The 20,030-nt window shown below is 43.2% G+C and overlaps 1 protein-coding gene across 1 annotated transcript in view; it reads left to right on the top strand.

The window, feature by feature from the left end:
* SPMIP7 (sperm microtubule inner protein 7) overlaps positions 1 to 19,386 on the top strand; it is a 36,712-nt gene extending 17,326 nt beyond the window's left edge. Inside the window, exons 7-9 of the mRNA XM_063116274.1 lie at positions 2,272 to 2,379; positions 18,104 to 18,211; positions 19,263 to 19,386. Of these exons, the coding sequence (XP_062972344.1) occupies positions 2,272 to 2,379; positions 18,104 to 18,211; positions 19,263 to 19,386 (340 nt within the window). The remainder of the gene's footprint in view (positions 1 to 2,271; positions 2,380 to 18,103; positions 18,212 to 19,262) is intronic.
* The last annotated feature ends 644 nt before the right edge of the window (positions 19,387 to 20,030 follow it).

Here is a 20,030-nt window from a genome sequence, read left to right as displayed (position 1 = left end):
AATAGTTTTTTTTTAATTTTATTACACATGCAATAATCATGTTACATCAACTTAATATACCACAATAATAACATTAAAAAACTAGATAAAGTAATATAGAATTATCTTGTGCACCCCACCCCCCGGGACCCTTATTCTCCTTTCCAAAATTGTAATGTATCCTGCACCGGTTTACTCCTTTTCCCTTTTTCCAGTACAAATTTAACAAATGGACTCCAAACCTCATCAAAGTCATTTCGTTTCAATAATCCTCTCTTAATTTTAATACTACACGTAAGTTTGTCATTAATAGCTATATCCCAGACTTCTTTGTACCATTCTTCTATTTGATAATCCCTTTGTTCCTTCCAATTCCTGGCAATTATTAATCCAGCTGCGGTTAATACTTTGTTTATTAATTCTTTACTATTTTGTGTACATTTAACCCCTTCATGTATTGATAAAAGTGCTGTCCTTGGCCTTAACTTAACCTTCCATCCAATTATATCATTTATCTCTTTGAAAACCATTTGCCAAAACCTCTGAATAGCTTCACAAGTCCACCACATATGGAAATAAGTGCCTTTTTCCTGACAATCTCTCCAACAATATACAGAATACTTTTTAACCATTTGGTGTAGTCTTACTGGTGTTAAATACCACCTCCATATCAATGTATAATAATTTTCCTTTATTCTTACCGACATAGTCTTTAATAGAATATTTTAAAAATAAAAATGTCTTTAAAAACATAAGAAGCAAGAAACCCACCAGGGAAATTACCCAAGGTCTTATCAGTCATCTCTGTCGTTGCACTTGCTTCCGAAGCATCCAAAGTGCTTCCGAAGTGCAATTCAAAGTCCGAGATGAGACCCTACACCACTCGACCCAAGTCCCAGAATCAGCACAAGAGGGGCAGGTTCTCCTCTTTGACTTGGTGCTGCACTTTGGAAGCCTGTTGATTCTGCTTCTTGCCTGAATTCCAGCTTCAAGGGAATGATGGGGTCAGCCTCTTTAGAATTGTGTTTCAGACATTCGGAGTACCTCCAAAGCACAATATGAAGGGCATGGCTAGACGAGGGGGTCACCCCGGGATCATCCCCGTGTGTCCACATGACGCACAGGGGATCCCGGGGGCAGGGAGGGATGATCCCTTACTTGCCCCGGAATATCACCCTACCCTTTAATCCCGGTTTTTCCCATGGTCCTGGGCTGATCCCGTGATCCCGAGACACGCGGGACGTGTGGCCGGGCGTCCTGTTTTCATCCTAGCTCTTTGCGAGTAACCGCTAGGAGCTGGGACCCAAGCATGGAGCTCCTCAGGAGCTCTGTGCCCATTCGGGGTGGGATGGGGGCACCTTACATTTTGTGCAGGAGCGCTCCTGCGCTCTTTTCCGATTAAAAACAAAAACAAAATTGCAGGCGCAACATCCTTTTCCTCCCGGGACATTGCATGCTGCATGTAGGCAGAGGGGGGGATCCCACGATCATCATATTGTGAGATCCTCTCCCCTCCCTCTACACCGGTATGGTGTAGATATGCCCGAAGTCTTAGACATGAGGAGGGGTACTTGTCAAAGTGGGGAAGAACTAGTCATTCTGGAGGCCATGGTGAGTACATATGTGGACCCATATGAATATCACAAAGGACATGACAGGATATAGGGAAGAATCAAGGTCAGTGATCAACACAATCAATGTCTGTCTACCAAGACCAGCCAAAATGTGTGTAGGCAACTTGTGTGCACAACTTGTGACCCGCCAAGCCAAGCACAGTCATGAATGCTGGCCCACCACTAGCTTGAAAACCTTCCTAGTTTTGCAGCTTGCCTGGAACAGAAACAGGAAGGGGTTGTCAAACACATGGTAGGTTGCAATGTAACACTAATGGGCTGCATTCAGCATAGTGGATCTCACATGCTGTCTCATTTTCTCAAGGTTGCATGGAAGGCAATGAAGATTCCACCTGTTCTTTACAGCTTTCCAAAATCTGTTCATTTCACATATCTTGTTTTGTTTGGTTTTGTCCCCCCCCCCCGTGTGTGTGTGTGTGTGTGTGTGTGTGTGTGTGTGTGTGTTTTGCTGCAAGTACTGCTTGGCTTTCTGCTCACCTTGGGGCATGACTGCCCACAGGACAATTCATCTGTGCATATTCTTGTGTCCCTTTTTAATAAATAACGAAAAACTTGGAGCTTGCTTCAGTGGCCTCAGCCAGCTGTGTTATAAATTATATATATATGCCTTTTGCTTCCTCCATCACCCCACGCCACCCGTCCCTTTTCATCCAAACAGAGGCTGTGTTGGTGCAGAGAATGCTGAAGACCTCGACGACCCTGACGCAGACGTAATTATCCATGGTAGAGTTCGACTTGCAAAGCCACGTTACGTGAATTCTTCCCAGTATGTAAACCTCTGTTTCCTTCCTTACATAGTAATTGCTGGTTTAGTTTTAGTCAAAGAAAACCTGGGCTTCTGCCAGGCGGGACTTGAGGTTATTTAGAGCCAGACGATACAGGACCCAAATGTCCTGGGTTCAGATCCCTACGCAGGAAGATGATGGCGATGTTTCCCTCACTTCCAATGTGGAAGCCCTTCAACTTTCAAATTCCAATCAAGTGCAGATACATGTTGGCGTTTTTTTCTGACCATGACATATGTGTGTGATTTTGGGACAACAAGGGTAAAACAGGCTAGGGAGAATCTCATTATCTAATGCAGGGGTGCAGAAGCTCAGACCCAGGGGCCAGATCCAGACCTCCAGGGGCCCCAATCTGGCCATCTGGAGTTCCCCAGAAGGCCATGCTCCTTTCTTCGATCATTTGTTGGTTTTCTGGCTTTTGTGCAGTTTATTTATTTATTTATCCTGCCTTTTTTCCTCCAAGGAACCCAAGGCAACGTACATAATCCCCCTCTCCATTTTATCCTCACAACGACAACCCTGTGAGGTAGGGTTGGATTGAGAGTCTGTGACTGGCCCAAAGTCACCCAGTGAACTTCCATGGCCGAGTGGGGACTAGACCCTGGATATTCCAACTCCCAGTCCGACACCTTAGCCACTACACCACACATTCTGCATTCTAAAAAGTTGAAATGCCTATCTCAAGCCTTAGGCCCTTTCTACACCTAAGGATTGTCGCAGGAAAATGGAGGGATTGTCCCTGCCTGCTCCTGGGATCCCCTGTGTGTCATTTGCATGCACAGGGATGATCCCGGGACGATCCCTGGAAAAAAAGGGCAGGTGTAGAAACGGACTGGCAGTAAGAGCTTTAAGCCCCCAAATGCTGGTATTGGTTGTATCTCAGCCCCACCCTCTTTGCCTTTGGCCCTGCCCACCCCTGGGATGCGGCCCCCAAGAGCTTCTCTGAAATAGAAGTCAACCCTCCAGCTGAAAGACATTCTGCACCCTTGTGGTTGGATATATGAATTATGTAGCATATATAAGATGTGTGTGTACACACACACACACACACACACACACACACACACACAATTGGCCCATTCAAAAGACACCTTAAACCATGGCTTTAACAATGGTAAGGCTTTCTGGCTTACCCACCATGGTTAAAGCCATGGTTTAAGGTGTCTTCTGAACAGGGCCAATCTCACAGAAAAATATAGGCGTCTGTACTTTTTTGGAACTTGAAAGGTGAAGGGTATCCTCTAAGCAAATAAAACAAAAACTATGGGGGCAGAATATCTTCTCTCTTTTTTTTTTTTTTATTAAGATTCCTTGCTCGCTGCACTTTTATTGATTTTTTTTAGCAACCAACATATTAAGTGGTGATTGATAATAATGCAAAAGATGCCCCCATGCACTGCCAATCATCTTCTTCCAAAGACCTGCATGAGTCACTCTCCTTGCGTGTACATAGGATGAGTTGTCCTCTAAAATGGCATTTGGATGATGTAATATAAGTAGATGGTATTAGACCTTTAGTTGATGAAACAGCAGCGTCTGTGAAAGATTCCAGAGAAGTTGAGTGGGTGCTTGTCTGCTTGCTTGATGTGAGTCTGGCTGAGAAAGGGTTGTGGTTGTATGTACTGATAAAAGGCAGTGCATTTGGTTCTGCTTCCCCCCACTTTTCAGCAAGATATCTACCTGAGAGACATGTTCACATTTATCCAATAAATCAAAACATCTGTAAAATTGGTAGGCAACCTGGTGCCGTCCAGATATTTGGGACTACGATGCTCACCATCCCTTCTCATTGGCTGTGCTGCGTGGGGATGATGGGAGTTATAGTCCAAAATATTTAGAGGGCCGCACGGTTGCTTAGCCCTGATCTATAAACAGTCACTGCTATCCCAGCATGAAAGGCTTGAGGGGTTTTGTGTGCCATAAATTCTGCATGATGCAGCACTGACACATCTAAAAAAAAAACAAGGATTTGCAATGCCCAGAAATGCACAATCTCTGCACAATTACCCACACAGAAAAAGACATAAGATATTTTTTAAAGTACATTTCCCCCCCTCCCCCCTTAGCACAGCATGTCTCCATTAAGGTGTATAAATGGCATTTGCCACTAGATGTCCTCTGAACATTAAGCTTTACACTTCTGCAAAAATGCCAATTCCTTGTTCAGGCAACAACAGAAAATAATTGCTATTTCCTCTGGATGCCGTTTCTAAACGGTTAACTTTTTATGAACTAATGGTATCAGGGAATTTCAACAGTGGGATTTGGTTTCAGGTATAAAAAAAAAACCAAAGAGTATATAATATTGTTCTTGTGGGGGTTTTACAAGCTGATCTCAAATATGCCTTTTCCTCATGATTTAAACTGTAACCAATAATAATTTTAAAGTGTGTCCTGGGGAACCCCGGTGTTCCTTGGAAGCCTATTAGTGTTTTCCTAATGGAAAGATCAGTAATGGCTGACAAAGCTTCCATTAAAGACAGCTTGTCCCACCTTATTAATCTTCCCCTGCAATGCAACGCTGCAAAAGGTGACTATTTTATACGTTTTAAGGGGCGCTTTCAGTTCACGTGAGGTAAACATGAGGCCCAACTGGTTTAGCCAGTGTGTCACATGGACTAAATATGTGCCCTAAAGTAAATCCTGGAACCCCTGTGTTTGTGGTGTGGGCCTATTTCAGCCTTGGAGGAAGTACTTTGTTTTTTAGTAGAACCGCAGTCCATCGGCGGTTCTACAAGGTGCAAAATGCTAGCTAGGGGGCAGAAAGAGATACGATATGATCAGGGCCAGTGTCAAGGGCAGGCATGGTGGGGCACAGCAGTGGTAATGAGACGGAGGAGCACTAGATCCTATTGCCTTCTCTGTAGTGGCCCCCACCATCTGCAAAAACCTCCCTCGTGCAGTTTGGGAAGCAGAAAATATAACATCCTTTAAAGGAAGGAAAGGAACCTCTCGTGCAAGCACTTGAGTCATTGCTGACTCCTAGAGGGAATCCTGCTTTCGCTGACGTTTTCTTGTCAGAGTTTGTAGCGGGGTGGTTTGCCATTGCCTTCCCCAGTCGCAGTTACCTTTCCCCCAGCTATCTGGGTACTCAATTTACCAACCTCAGAAGGATGAAAGGCTGAGTCGACCTGAGCTGGCTGCCTGAAAACCAGCTTCCGCTGGGATCAAACTCAGGCCGTGGGGAGAGTTTCGGCTGCAGTAACTGCCGCTTACCACTCCGCGCCACACAAGGCTCCAACATCCTTTAAACGCCTCATGAAAACACATCTTTTCATGCAGGCTTTCCCTGGACTGTAACTGCTGCTGGGTTCATTTTAGTTTTATGTGGTATCTTTTAAACTTTTAATGCTTTATATTTCATTTTTGACTTGCGTTTTATGGTTTTAATTGTGAACTGCCCAGAGAGCATCGTCTATTGGGCAGTATAAAAATGTAATAAATAAATCAAATAAATACTCACTCACTGGCTCTCTACCTGTCTAGCAAGCAAGTAATGAGAAAGAGGATGAGGCAAAATAGCAGCCAATGATAATGGCGATAGGAAAGTAGGCTCACTGAGGGAGGGGATCTATAGGGGGTGCTTTGCTCAAGAGCCCTGAAAAGCCAAGAGTTGGCACCGAATTTGATGGCAGTCAGGGATGGAGCCAGTTCCTTTATTTATTTATTTAGGGAATTCACTATCCACTTTTCATTATAAAATATTCCCAAAGTGGGGTACATAAAACACAATAAAATCATACAACATCAACCAAAAGAGCAATGGAATGGGGTGTGGGGGGGGGGGAAACAGCAACACAGATAAATAACTGTTTACATGATGGAGCAAAAAAAAAAATCAATGAAAACCCTAGACTGATAGGTTTAGTTGGGTGTACAGACAGGGTCTTTAACAGACTCAGTGCTCACCACGTCTTAGCAGGGAGGGAGTTCCACAGACTGGGGTGCCTGTGGGGGGAATACCCTCTATTGGTTTGCCATGGTAAATGCAGCACCGTCTAGAGGGCATCTCCACTAATATCCAGGCGGGCACATGAGGGAAAAGATGCTCCTCCAGGTATCCAGGTCTCAAGTCGGGTAGGGCTTTATATGACAGCACAAGCACGTTGAACTTGGCTCGGTAGCTTATTGGCAGTGATGGAAACTCCTTCCGATGTGATGTGTTCCCAGTGTGCTGTCCCACTCAGCGTCCTAGCTACAGGTTCCGGGCCATCTCCACTGATAGCCCCATGTAGAGCTTTCCTAGATGAGACTTTTATTGTGCACTCGTCATTTCTCACTCCTGGTTGCTTTAGAGGTAATCATCACTGTTCAGTTTCACTTCCAGTTTTTAGAAGCAATTTCGCAGGCGGTTTTGGAGCAGGGAAAAAACAATATTATTTATGACAGCGAAACAAAGCGCTAGTGTGGTTGCATTATTCTGCTGTACCACAGCTCCACCTAGAGGTCATCTCACAGAATGTATGGAAAGGCAGGAAAGGAAAGGAATCCCTGTAGAGCTCTGATCTTCATTCTGCAATGAAAACTCAAAGTAGACACAGTGTGTTAATCAGCTTCATCTGGAGAAGTCCATAAAGAGTATTGCAATAGTCCTATCTTGAGAAGACTAGTGCAGGGATCACTGTGGCAAGGCTATCCAACCAAAGTTGAGGAAAGGTACTCCTTGCTGTGGAGGACATTTGTGCCTCCATAGATAGGGATGGTCCCAGGAGCACCCCAAAGCTATACACCATCTCCTTCAGAGGGAATGCAATCCTATCCAGAACAGGCAGCTTTCCTAATTCCCTAATTTGACAACTGGCCCCCATCTATACAACAACGGGATTGCTCCTCATTGAATATAAACTCAAATTTTCATATATTCAAATATAGGCAAAGAGCGTCACACTGCAGCAGTTATTAATGCGCACATACACACATACGAGGCTACGAAACACTAGACCTGTATCTGCGGAGCTCCACAGATTCATATAGGAGGAAAATGGAGTGGGGAAAGGAACAAGGCAGCAGATGAGGATACGAGAGGGGGACTGAACACGTCTCTTTCCTCTTGCTGCCCGTTCCGTATATAGGAGGAAAACCGAGTGGGGAAAGGAATGAGGCAGCAGACAAGGATGCGAAAGGGGGATTGAACACGTCTGTTCCCTCTTGCTGCCCTTTCCCCCTTCTTTGTTTTAATTTTAAAAGCTCTATCTGTGGACCTCCGCAGATTCATATAATTCAACATGAAAACAGCGGGAAGGAATGAGGCAGCCAGAGGAGGACACGATAGGTGGGAAGGCAGGACATCAGCCAATCACTTTGTCCTGCCCTCAAAGTTACGACCCCATTTCAAAATGCGATTGAACTCCCCCAAGGACACATAACTATAATGCGTTGCAAACTGGAACATTGATCCAAAAGTCACGATAAATCGCAATTACGAATGTACGCATTATTGCGTTAAAAACCCGGTGCTGTGGCAAATGTGCGGCTGCGTCATGTGTCCTGAAACATGAATCTACGCATTTAGGTCAGGGTAAAGAAGCTGTATAGACATCCCCCTGCTCTGGAGGTGAGGGGAAGGTCAGGGTGCACCAAGCTGATGCACAAGGGAATAATCTCATCTCTAATAACCTCCCTGTAGCAGATGCGCCATTTCCACTTCCCCAATTGTACAGTGGCATCACGAAAAGTGAAGGCCTTCATACTACTGATCAGCTGTTTGGCAGCTTTGGGAGGGGGCACATGCAAAGGGGAGCCCTTCAATTCTATTATAGAAGCAACTGTTTTGACGTACAAGATGAGAAAAGCGGCATCTGCCCAAATTCCCCTTCGGCCCAACAGTTCAAAGTGCAGGAGCCCCTCCCCTCCTTTGTATCTGATCATCTTGTCCCCGAGGGATGCTACCCACAGGTACCTTCCCAATGGTTCAGGCTTGTACGGGAAGCAGAACTTAATCTGCACACCTCGGTTCCTTGTGCTTTAAATAGAAATAGGCAAGTAACTGTGCTATTTTTGCCTCACTGTCAGTCAACCAACAAGAAAAATCACACACACACACACACACACACACACACACAGAGTTAAAAAGTCACATGGGATTAATACGATTAAAAGCCCTCTCTTCTAACATCTGCACTTGTTTCTGGTTCACCCTCTTTTACCCGTTTTTTCCTTCCTCCTTAACCCTTAAAACTTTCATCTCCGCTTTCATGGACTCCCTCTCCCCCAACCAAGGCTGCGCTGAGGTTACAACCCCTTAAGAAACTTTTGTTCTGCAGGTGTTCGAAGTGTCAATGGAAAAAAATTGGCCACTGAAGATGGGGATTTCCTGTGGAACATTCACGGAGCGGAAGGGGGGTGGAGGACAGTGCTAAATGCTTAATGAGATGTCAACGGCTGCAAATCCCTTTTCATTGCTAGTATTCCTGTAACTCTTAACACATCATTGTACAGCAGGTCGATACTTGGTACTTGTAAAGCTCAAACTCCTTGCTGTCGACTCTGCTAGGCCCAGCTCACACATGCATACAGATCTTTTGATTTCTCTATCCTGAATATTTATTTATTTATTGCATTTCTATACCGCCAATTAAATGGTTTTAATTCACAAAAATTAAAACCATTCAAAGTATAAAACAACAGTATAACAGCATGATATAAAATACAATCTAAAAGCACAACCAGGATAAAATCAGCAGCAGGGCAAAAATACAAATTTAAAACAGCAGAGTTAAAATTAATTTATAGACTGTTAAAATACTGAGGGAATGAAAAGGTCTTCACCAGGTGTCTAAAAGAATATAATGTAGGTGCCAGGCAAACCTCCTTAGAGAGCTGGTTCCACAGCCGAGGTGCCACAGCAGAGAAGGCCCTCCTCCTGGTAGCCACCTGCCTCACTACCTTTGGCAGGGGCTCGCAGAGAAGGACCCCTGAGAAGGACCCCTGAGGATGACCTAAGGGCAGGTACATATGGGAGGAGGCATTCCTTCAGATAGCCTGGCCCCAAGCCGTTTAGGACTTTAAATGTTAATACCAGCACTTTGAATCAGGCCCGGACCTGGACTGGCAGCCAATGAAGCTGGAAGAGGACTGGTGTGATGTGATGTTGTCTCGATACTGCACACTTGATGACTGGCTGAGCCTGGAACTCAATGTTATGGCCGATGCAAGTGTTGCAACCCAAAACAGCAGCCTCGTGTTCTTCCACTCTTCAGATATGTGTGTAACACTGATGTAATATTGTTGAACTGCAAGTGTCCCCGCCTATGCTTCATGTCATTGGTTGCTGATTGTTTAGGGGGGTGGAAAAGTTGTCAGCATGAGGATATCGCATCGCACACTGAGAATGCCTACATGTAAAAAAAGATGAGTCAAAACGCAGGGCTGCTGATTTTGACAGCAGCCCTGCTTTTGACACAATATCTAATTCCTACGAATTGAAGTCAATAGCAACTGTGGGGGAACCACAGTGCAGAAAGGGAGGGTGGATGTGTGAACCCTTTTCTACAGAGCCGTTTTCCTGAGTAAAAAAAATCACACCCATTGGAACTGCCGTTTGGCCTGTGAGGGGAAACGTACATGTGCATTTTCACTCAGAAGGCAAATGCCAGCTTTAATGCTGATAGCTTTGAGGGTTAATTCTAATGCTATTGGAATGACTGAGAGAATTTAGGGAGGGAAACTATGTGCCTAATATGCTTCAGGTTAAAATGACCCCATGAAATGCTGTTCAGTTATTTACCCTTCATGTCTCTGGGCTCCATCACACCAGCGTTTTATCACACTCCCGTCATGCCTGGTTTATGGTTTTGTAGCAGAGCACTCAGATGACGTCGTGCCTGTCCTCTTCCCCTCCCTTTTTCGTGTTTTCCTAGAGCAAGGAAAGTCTGGATTATTTTCCCCAAATTGAATTAAAGTGTAGTGCCATCCTCTCACTATTTGTTCGTGGCGTGTGCTTTGAAGGGAGAGCTTACTGACGAAAGAGGAGGAGAGAGGAGGGCAGTTCTTCCTCCTCCAGCACCGTGTCGAACCAACAGACTTGTGCTAAGTCGGTTGAATGGACTTTTACTGCTCCAACCCCACTCTCATTGCCCACAGAAATGGAGCCCAGCTGGTGAAATGTTAAATCGATAAATTGCTAGACAAAGCCAGAGCAGGGGGCTGGGCGGGGCGGGGCGGGGCGGAGGAGGAGCCCACGCCCATCACAATGTTACAACTAATGAACTGGAGGCAGTAGGAGAAGGGGCAGGGTGGAGTGGAAGAGCAAACATGTGAAAGGGAGGTTTCATCGGTATATGCAGTACCACAAACCCATGTGAAAGGGGCCATTAGCTTGACACGCTAATGAAACAGAGCTAGAAATCGTGGAGACAAACCAGGGGGGGGGAAGTAGGTGTGATGGAGCTCTCTAGATACATAGACCACGACGTGATCTTTCCATTTCTTTTGAGAAAGCAGAATGGATGAAAACGCAAAATGTAGTCTTTCTGTATTGGAGGCAGAGGTGGGGAGGCGCATGCAACCTGCAGGCCACATGTTGCCCCTCCTGCTACGCTGCCGAAATTCACAGAGGCGGCCAAACCAGCATTTGAAAGCAAGTGAAGTTTGACTATTTAAGGCTTCTATAGCAGTTTGCTGCTGAAAATTGTATCCCATGATGTGACAGTGGCAGGAGGAGTACAGCTTGCAGGTAGATTGGGGTTTGTTTGTTTTTTTTAAAAAAAATACCTGACCACCCATAGTTGCCCACCCCGATTTACATGTTAGAATTGCTCCCTTTTCTTAATATCACTACAAACAGTTTGAGGGGTAGACAGGTGAACAAAAGCCCTTTTACAAACCTGGGTTTTTAAAACATTTCCCCCTCAGAACCTTCCTTGTGATCCACCTTCCCTAGCCCCTAATCAAAATCCACCATAGATATCTGAAGGCTTCATATGGAGCAATACTTACCAGTTTGGCTTTCGCCATCGTTTTGTCCCCAGTTCCAGCTGCAAATGTTGGCTTAGAACGTTTACCCTCACCTCAGTGGGTGGCCCCAGTTCAACCATGACTGCGATTCTCCTTTCCTCGATGCACAAAGATGCAGCAATCTCAGGCAACAAATCCAAGCCTGTGATAATTATTTATTATAATAAAACTAAATGTGGTGTAGACACCCGCAGCCAGGCATGATGAAATGGAGCCCAATTGTGCTTATTTCATGCTTGATAGACACTGCTTATTTGAATGGCTATGTTGGGTTGGATCCAACCGTCGTATAAAGGGACTTCCCTTTCCTCCCACAGACCCTTGTGTGGATCCCAGATCTGCTCCGGAGGCTCTCCTAGCCCTCCAGAGCACATTTGGGGGTGCACAGAGGATTGCAGAGGGAGGGGGGAAGCTGTTCTGCCAGGAGTTCTGCTGGTAGAACAACACCATTGGAAGCAACTCAACGGTTTGGCAACTGAACAACCCATGATGGAGTGAACATCTCCAAAGTCTATGTTCTTAGTAGACCTGAGTCTAGATCAATCCCTGGGCTGAGCCTAGAAACAAAACTGGTAGATCATGTCACTTCTGCCTTCAAAAAAAAAAAGAGGTGGGTGTCATCTCTGTGGTCAATGCAGTGACAACACATTGAAGCCACAATGTGCTTCACATAACCACTTTGTCCGTCCAACTCATGCAATTGTGTAATGTGGTGATGGGGCATAGGCTGCTCATGTAACATGTTGCTACAGTCTCAAATTTGCTGTTGTTACAAGTAATTCACAACTCATTATTATTGCATTGTTATGTTAAATGTATGTTAACAGTGCCAGTAGGTTGTAGTGTTTGTACTTTCAATTGTGGTGTATTATTGACCCTGATTACTTCTTTGCAACAATTATATTTTACTGAAGCAGGAAAGTTTGTGGCTTTTTGGGGATACATTTGCCCCCAAAACTGGATTGATAACAGTGGATTTTTCTATCAATACATTAAATTAAGGAAAGTGCTTGCTGGTCAAGGCCTGACTTGTATTTCTACTTTTCTTGGCTGAAAAGAGGAACTTGCACATCTGCATAGGTTCCAGATATATGCAAAGTACATATATCTTTCCTTTTTGGATATGATACAGTACAAAGCAGCTGCCAAATGTTCAGGGTTAACTCTGAGGATGAACATGACAGCAACAGCTGGTAATTGTAGTCCAACACATCTGGTGGGCACCAAGTTGGGGAAGGCTGATCCAGCTGTAAAGAAGGCAAACCCTGTGTTAGGCATTATAAGAAAAGGAATTGAGAATAAAACTGCCAGCATCATACTGCCTTTATACAAATCTATGGTATGACCACACTTAGAATACTGTGTACAATTCTGGTCACCACACATGAAGAAAGATATTATAGAGCTGGAAAAAGTGCAGAAAAGGGCAACCACAAAGATTAAGGGGCTGGAGCATCTCCCCTATGAGGGAAGGTTACAACAGCTGGGATTGTTTAGTTTGGGGGGAAAAGGCAGCTAAGGGGAGACATGATAAAGGTGTACAAAATTATGTATGGCCTGGAGAATGTGGATAGGGAGACATTTTTCTCCCTCTCTCAAAATACTAGAACCCGGGGTCATCCCATGAAGCTGATAGGTGGGAGATCCAGGACAAATAAAAGGAAGTACTTCTTCACAAAGTGCATAGTTAAATTATGAAACTCACTACTACAAGATGGAGTGATGGCCACCGATTTGGATGGCTTTAAAAGGGTTGGATAAATTCCTGGAGAAGAAGGCTATCAATGGCTACTAGCCTTGATGGTTGTGTGCTATCTCCGGTATCCGAGGCAGTAAGACTATGTGCATCAGTTGCTGGGGAACATGGGTGGGAGAGTGTTGTTGCACCATGTCCTGCTTGTTGGTCCCTGGCCGATGGCTGGTTGGCCACTGTGTGAACAGAGTGCTGGACTAGATGGACCCTTGGTCTGATCCAGCATCAGGGCTCTTCTTATGTTCTTATGCTTTTCACTTTTTGAGCAAAAGGAAAGGGAACAAATTACTGGGTACTCCTTTCATATGTATGCAGCCCATGTCAAAGAGGTATTAAAATTATTAGTGACTTAACATGTTAATTGGTGTTTAATTTAAAATATAACCTTTTCCACAAATGCAGTGGCAAGTGGGTTGTTGGCAAAACTTCTGGCAAACAGCTGGGTTCTTTTGAAACATTTTGTGGGGGAGCTTTTGCTGTACAGCAACTGAAATTATAGGATAGCAGCTAAATTGTCAGCTGACGGAACTGAAGAGACACTTGAGAGTGGAGAGGTTAGACTAAGTCTTGCAGCCAGCAGGATTCACGTATACAAGAGAGTGCCAGAAAAAAAAGCCACACACATATATATACCAGGGGTAGGGTGACCGTATGAAAAGGAGGACAGGGCTCCTGTAGCGTTAACAGTTGCATAGAAAAGGGGATTTCAGCAGGTGTCATTTGTATATATGGAGAACCTGGTGAAATTCCCTCTTCATCACAACAGTTAAAGCTGCAGGAGCTATACTAGAGTGACCAGAATTAAAAGAGGGCAGGGCACCGGCAGCTTTAACTGTTGTGATGAAGAGGGAATTTCACCAAGTTCTCCATATATACAAATGACACCTGCTGAAATTCCCTTTTCAGTACAACTGTTAAAGATACAGGAGCCCTGTCCTCCTTGTCATAGGGTCACCCTAACCAGGGGTGGGTGGGGGAACCAAGTGACTAAGAGCCTGTTCAGATGACATGTTAAGCCATAGTTAGGCTGCTAACCCTTTTGCAGTAAATAGTTAGTCAGCATGCTTAAGCCGTGATTATGTAGTCACCATGGTTAGGAATGGTTCACACAATATGCTAAGTCATAGTACATAGGACACACTAAGGCCAGATCTACACCAAGCAGGATATTCCACTATGAAAGTGGTATGAAAGCGGTATATAAGAGGCAGGAGCCACACTACTGCTTTATAGCAGTATTGAAGTGCACTGACAATCGTTGGGGCCCATTGACACTTTCCATATACTGCTTTCAAACCACTTTCATAGTGCTACATCCTGCTTGGTGTAGATCTGGCCCAAGTCATAATGTTTAGCTCAAAATGCTTAATCACCATGGCTTAATGTGCCATCTGAACAGGGTCAAGAAGTAATCCAGGTGATATGGAGCCCTACCTGAGAAAGACCTAGCTCACATGGTTTCTTCAGCAGAGCTACTTCTTTCAGAACATGATTTTAATAGGCAATCCAAGATAACTAGAGAGACTGATCAAATCACAAAGGGATTATTTTAAAAACTTCAGCATTTACTGTTTATGTCATGGATAGGGAACATGTGTCCTTCAAGATGTTGGTCTTCAAATCCCAGCATCCCCCCTTTGACTATGCTGGCCAGGAATGATGGGAGTTGCAATCTGGACAGACACACATTCCTCATCCCTGTTTTATATAAAGTATGACTCATTTATCCTTCACCCTGACTCCCTTAATGTTTGAGGGGTAGTATAGCTAGTATATAGCTAGAATAGTGTATAGATAGTATAACTGCAGGAGCTATACTAGAGTGACCAGATTTAAAAGAGGACAGGACACCTGCAGCTTTAACTGTTGTGATGAAGAGGAAATTTCCCCAGGTTCCCCATATATACAAATGACACCTGCTGAAATTTCCTTTTCAATACAACTGTTAAAGATACAGGAGCCACACTGTTCTCCTTTTCATATGGTCACCCTATCATAGGTACTGTTAAAATACGTGAATTATATAATGTTTTCTTCTCAGCTTGCTTTCAGGATTAGTGGGGACAGGAGGGCAGGTTTGAGAGAGTGGCACGGTTACAGCTAGTTCATTGATAGGTACAGTGCCAATAAGATAGTAGAGCACATCATTAATACCACTGCTGGTGATGGGGGGGGGATCAAAGACAGACAACATCATAGCAGCACATAGGTTTTATTTTATATTTTTGCACAACAATTTCTGAACAGGAGCAGCTTATCTGATGTGTGACAACTCAAGATTTCAAGATCGTAAAGATCCAGAACTATTTCTAACTCAGCCGTGGTTGGCTTCCAGGAGGACACAGATTTAGGATGCTGCACAGGGCATAGGAAAAACAAACGAACAATACAGATAACTGGCATGTTTACTTCCCTTCCTAAACTAGAACTCTGGGAAATACTTCCATTTACAATTATGCAAACTACACCTGCCTTATCATTACCAAAGGGCTGATATTTGCTGCTAAAAAAAGAAAGCAGCCAAAAACAACTGTAATTGTAACTAATAGTTCCAGGTTAGCTCCAGCTTTGCATGTTCTAAAGGTCAGACCACATTACAAATAAAAACTCTTTGCAGTGTGTAATGAGATTCAGATGTTCCCACTCTTGCACAGTTATTAAGTATAAGCTAATTTCCAGTATTACTGGATATATTGCAAGGTAAAACGGAATTTCATGCAGTGGATCCTGAACTTCCATTCCCTGTGCTACATTGCCGCTTTCCACCAGACTTGACAGAGTTTCATTATAAGTGAGGCTAACTCGACCAATTATTTTGGTATAGCCTGTTATATACATGTGTGTATGTATGTTATTACGGCTCTATAGTGCCCATTAGCCAAAGCTTTCTGGGTAGTTTACAAGTAACTGCAGTTTGTGTTCTGCAAACATAGCTATACATTCCACTTCCTAGCTGCTGCTGGAAATCCCCTCCCCAGTTAAGGCTGATTGAGGCATGTTTGAAGAGACAACATGTTTCCCACAGCACAACATTTAACACGTGTGACTTAGTTCTCTCTTGGGCTGCTGGCCTCTATCATGGAGTGAAACTCATGTTCTGAGTTTTGACTTATATTTAAAAATGTCTTGTTTGTAGATATTTTTAGTAATCTGTCAGCCTTAGACGACTTATCACATTTTAGCATTCTAAGTGGTGTGGAATTCACTTCATTTATTTGGGATTCACTTCATGTCCCTTGTTTTGAGAGGAGTACAGGCATGATGTGGGGACCCAAGAGAGAGCCTTCTCATTGGCTGCTTGGCTGCTCCCAGATTCTGGAACTCCCCCCTCCAAAGGAAGCTAGGTTAACCATGTCTCTGTTGTCCTTCTGCCGGCAGGCAACGAAGTTTTCATTCAAGCATCTACACCAAGCAGGATATAACCCTTTGAAAACAGTATATGACATGTGTCCTGGGCCTGAACAGTTGCCAAAACCACTATAAACCGTTATAAAGCTGTAGTGTAGATGGTCTGTTGCCAAAAGGAGCTTTAATTGGTTGGTGCTGCAGATTTCTTTCCTTGTGTTTTTAATTGTTTTTAATCTATTTGCTTTTATGTTGTGCTTTAATTAAGATTATGTTTGTAATCTGTATTTTATTGATAACCACATGGAGTGCCATTTTTTGGTGGAAAGGTGGGATATCAAGCAAACAAACAATACAGAGATGTCCCATTTTCAGACTTTTTCAATAATCAGAATAATCTCAGACTACATATATACCAAACCTGTTAGGAAGCCCCCAAACAATTTAGCAATCTAAGTTAGGGTGACCATATTTGGGAAACCAAAAAAGAGGACACCTAGTGTGTGTGTGGGGAAGCAGCTTTCTGAGTCCTGCAGAAAGTACGTTATTCCCCCGCCACCTTAAAGAACCCGATTGGAGTGGAGGAGCGGAAAAGTTTTCATTCTGCACCACCACCATCCACTCCAACTGGGGCCTTTTCTATAACGTCCACGAATGACCCACTTTCCCCTTTAAGACCTCAATTGGAGCTCGGGGTGGGGGAATGATGTGCCTCAAGAAAGCATGTCACTCCCTCCTGCCATGCTAATGGCAGCCTTAAAGAGGAAGGTGTGTCATTCCAGGACATTATTGAAAATTATAGAAAATCCCCCCTGACACCATGGAAAGAACAAAAACCAGGACAAATCCGGGGAAATCTTGACAGTTGGTCGCCCTAATCTAAGTGTATTGAATTTTATTCGTAAATGAGGCACACTTGTATAGTTCTAAAATTCTATATTTATCCACAGACATTTAAGCATTTGTAAACACAAGTCCGTTTTCAATATGAAGTTATCCGGCTTGAGTATGACACTACCTATTTGTACATAAGCATCTTTGCTTGTATACTAACATGCTTCATTTTGCAAATAGGTCTTGTGTTGTCATTTTATGCTTTAGAAAAGTGTGTGTTTCAGTTTAGAGCACACACACAAAAATCAGTTCCATGACATGAGCAGTTACTCTACAATCAGTTGTTGCTTCCACCCATGTGCATTTTTACAAAATGTTGCCTGTGCAGAAAGATGAGAAGTCTAGTGTAGGGATTAAGATTAATTGATAATTGATTTGCATCAATTAAGATTGATGTAAAATATTTTAATGTCTCCCAAATATTTAGACTTTAAAAAAAAAAACAGTAAGCTATTTGTACACACTTTCTCTTTAGGGTACAATGTACAGACCAGAGTTTCATTTAACACAAATAATCAGAATCCTTTAAAAATCGTGAAATGTTACAATTTGCACTGAGGAAACACCTTGATATTTTTGCACTGCATCAACTCAATACATTTCTGTCCTAGATCTTTTACTTTACTGCTCTTGGTATCCACCTCATATGCAGAAAAACAAGCCAGCTCTTTTGCCTTAATTACAGCTATCAGGAAGTCATTATTTCAAGCCTGTGCCCATTTAATCAATTCCTCTTCTCCTTTAACTTTCCCCCTTAGCTCTCCAAACACCTTTGGATACACTGGCAAGGTTCATTGGTCAGCCATCCAACCAGTAAATTCTAATCTTCCACCAACATCGCCATCAATAATTTCACGAATGTATGGGTAAGTATGAGGCACATTACTTAATTTGCTCAGATACATTAGAAGGAAAATTCTAATTATGGTTATTTCATTAAAGAACAATTAAATATTGAGCATGACATTTCTTTGGTTTAGAAAAAACCTGGGAGGCAAATCCCATCATTACAAATGCTCAAGATTATTTGGAATCAGCACTTCCCTTTGCGTTTGACATTTGCATTTTCTTTGAAATCTGAGGGAAGAACAGAAATCTAAAATACTGAGGGCTCAATTATATGTGACATGGGGCATGTCTACACCATGCAGTTATCCCGGGATCAGCTCAGGAGCGTCCCTGTGCGTCCATATGACGCACAGGGGATCCCAGGGGCAACCAGGGACGGGCAGTGGTGTCCTCCAGATAGCTTTAATATTAATGTATTAATGTCACATGTAGTTTGGCCATGAAGCTACAGTCCAGAGAAAGCTGAATCCTGGTTAAATCAGTGTTCTTCCATTCTTTATTAGTGTAAACCTATGTCGCCATGGGTCCTGGTACTCCTGTTCCTTTACAGAGGGGCTCATGAATAATGCATAATAACTCCCCCTCTGAAATTTGCATGTGGCACATCCCCGCCCCGCCCCCTCCCATGCCCCAATTAGCTGCCTCTTTTCCTTCCCCCTCCCTACTGGTGACCAATTGGGCCACACAAATTGGTCGAGCAGGGCTATCCTTCATCCCGCTGGTGGAGGGGCTGCCCTGCCTGTTTGGCACAGAGCAAAATAATTGCTATTAAAGCTTAAGCTATGAACTTTTTCAGAGTTTCACTTCCTGCAAATCTACACTGCTTAAGCTTCAGTTTAAAACAAAAAAGAGCAAAATTGGTCCAGTAAATCTCAAGTAATAAGTCTTATACTACTATATTCTTATGTAAGATAAAGTACCATCCTTGTACCGTATCTACTAACTTTCCTCATAGATTTCCACAGACACAACTTTCTCTTGACTCATTGAAATGAATGCGAATACAACCCATTGATCCGAAATTGACATTCATGTGAGAATGACACCCTTTTTCCCTTGTGTTTGCAGGTGCATAGCTAAGCATGGTCATCCATCTGAATTTCCACATCGGGGGGCCCTATCACAGATCCTTACACCCACTGAACCTCAAAATCCTTTCAACAAGAAGGAAAGAGTGAGAGTCAAGATTTGAAATAATATTTATCTCCAGTGGCACAACTCCAAGCTTCAACAGAAAATGGGAAATGAGGGAGATTGTGAAAAGGATGGCTTTTAAAAAAAAAGGTTGTGGGGAAATCAAAACTTCATAAATGTTTGCCTTCAAGATGTGGAAGATCTCATATTCTGTATGATGACCCATTCAAGTATACATAAATTAATGCAAGTTTAATTAAATATATATGTACTTTCTGTCTTCATATTATATGCAGACTCTTATTTATTTATTTATTTATTTATTTAAAACATTTGTATCCCACCCTATACCATTAAGAACTTAAGGCGGCGTACAGATAAAAGCATACAGTATAAAACAATAAATATGCAGTTAAAAACAAATTAAACCATGAACCAAGTTAAAACAATATATAATTTAAAAACAGTAAAAGCAGTTAAAACAGTTAAAAGAATGTGCCATCTTAGTGGATTTAACCATCAAAGGCTTTGTTAAAAAGCTATGTTTTACTTGGCGTCGAAATGAAATCAATGTTAGCGCCAGTCGGGCCTCCAAGGGGAGGGCATTCCACAGTCAGGGTGCCACAGCAGAGAAAGCCCTCTCCTTTGTCCCATCATAGCATATACGTTGCGTTAGTGGGATGCGGAGAAGAGCTCCTCCAA

The sequence above is a fragment of the Elgaria multicarinata genome, chromosome 1 (assembly GCF_023053635.1).
Source record: "Elgaria multicarinata webbii isolate HBS135686 ecotype San Diego chromosome 1, rElgMul1.1.pri, whole genome shotgun sequence".
In the NCBI taxonomy this organism is placed as follows: domain Eukaryota; kingdom Metazoa; phylum Chordata; class Lepidosauria; order Squamata; family Anguidae; genus Elgaria; species Elgaria multicarinata.
The sequence above is the reverse complement of the archived record's forward strand: the minus strand, read 5'-3'. Positions and strand labels throughout refer to the sequence as shown.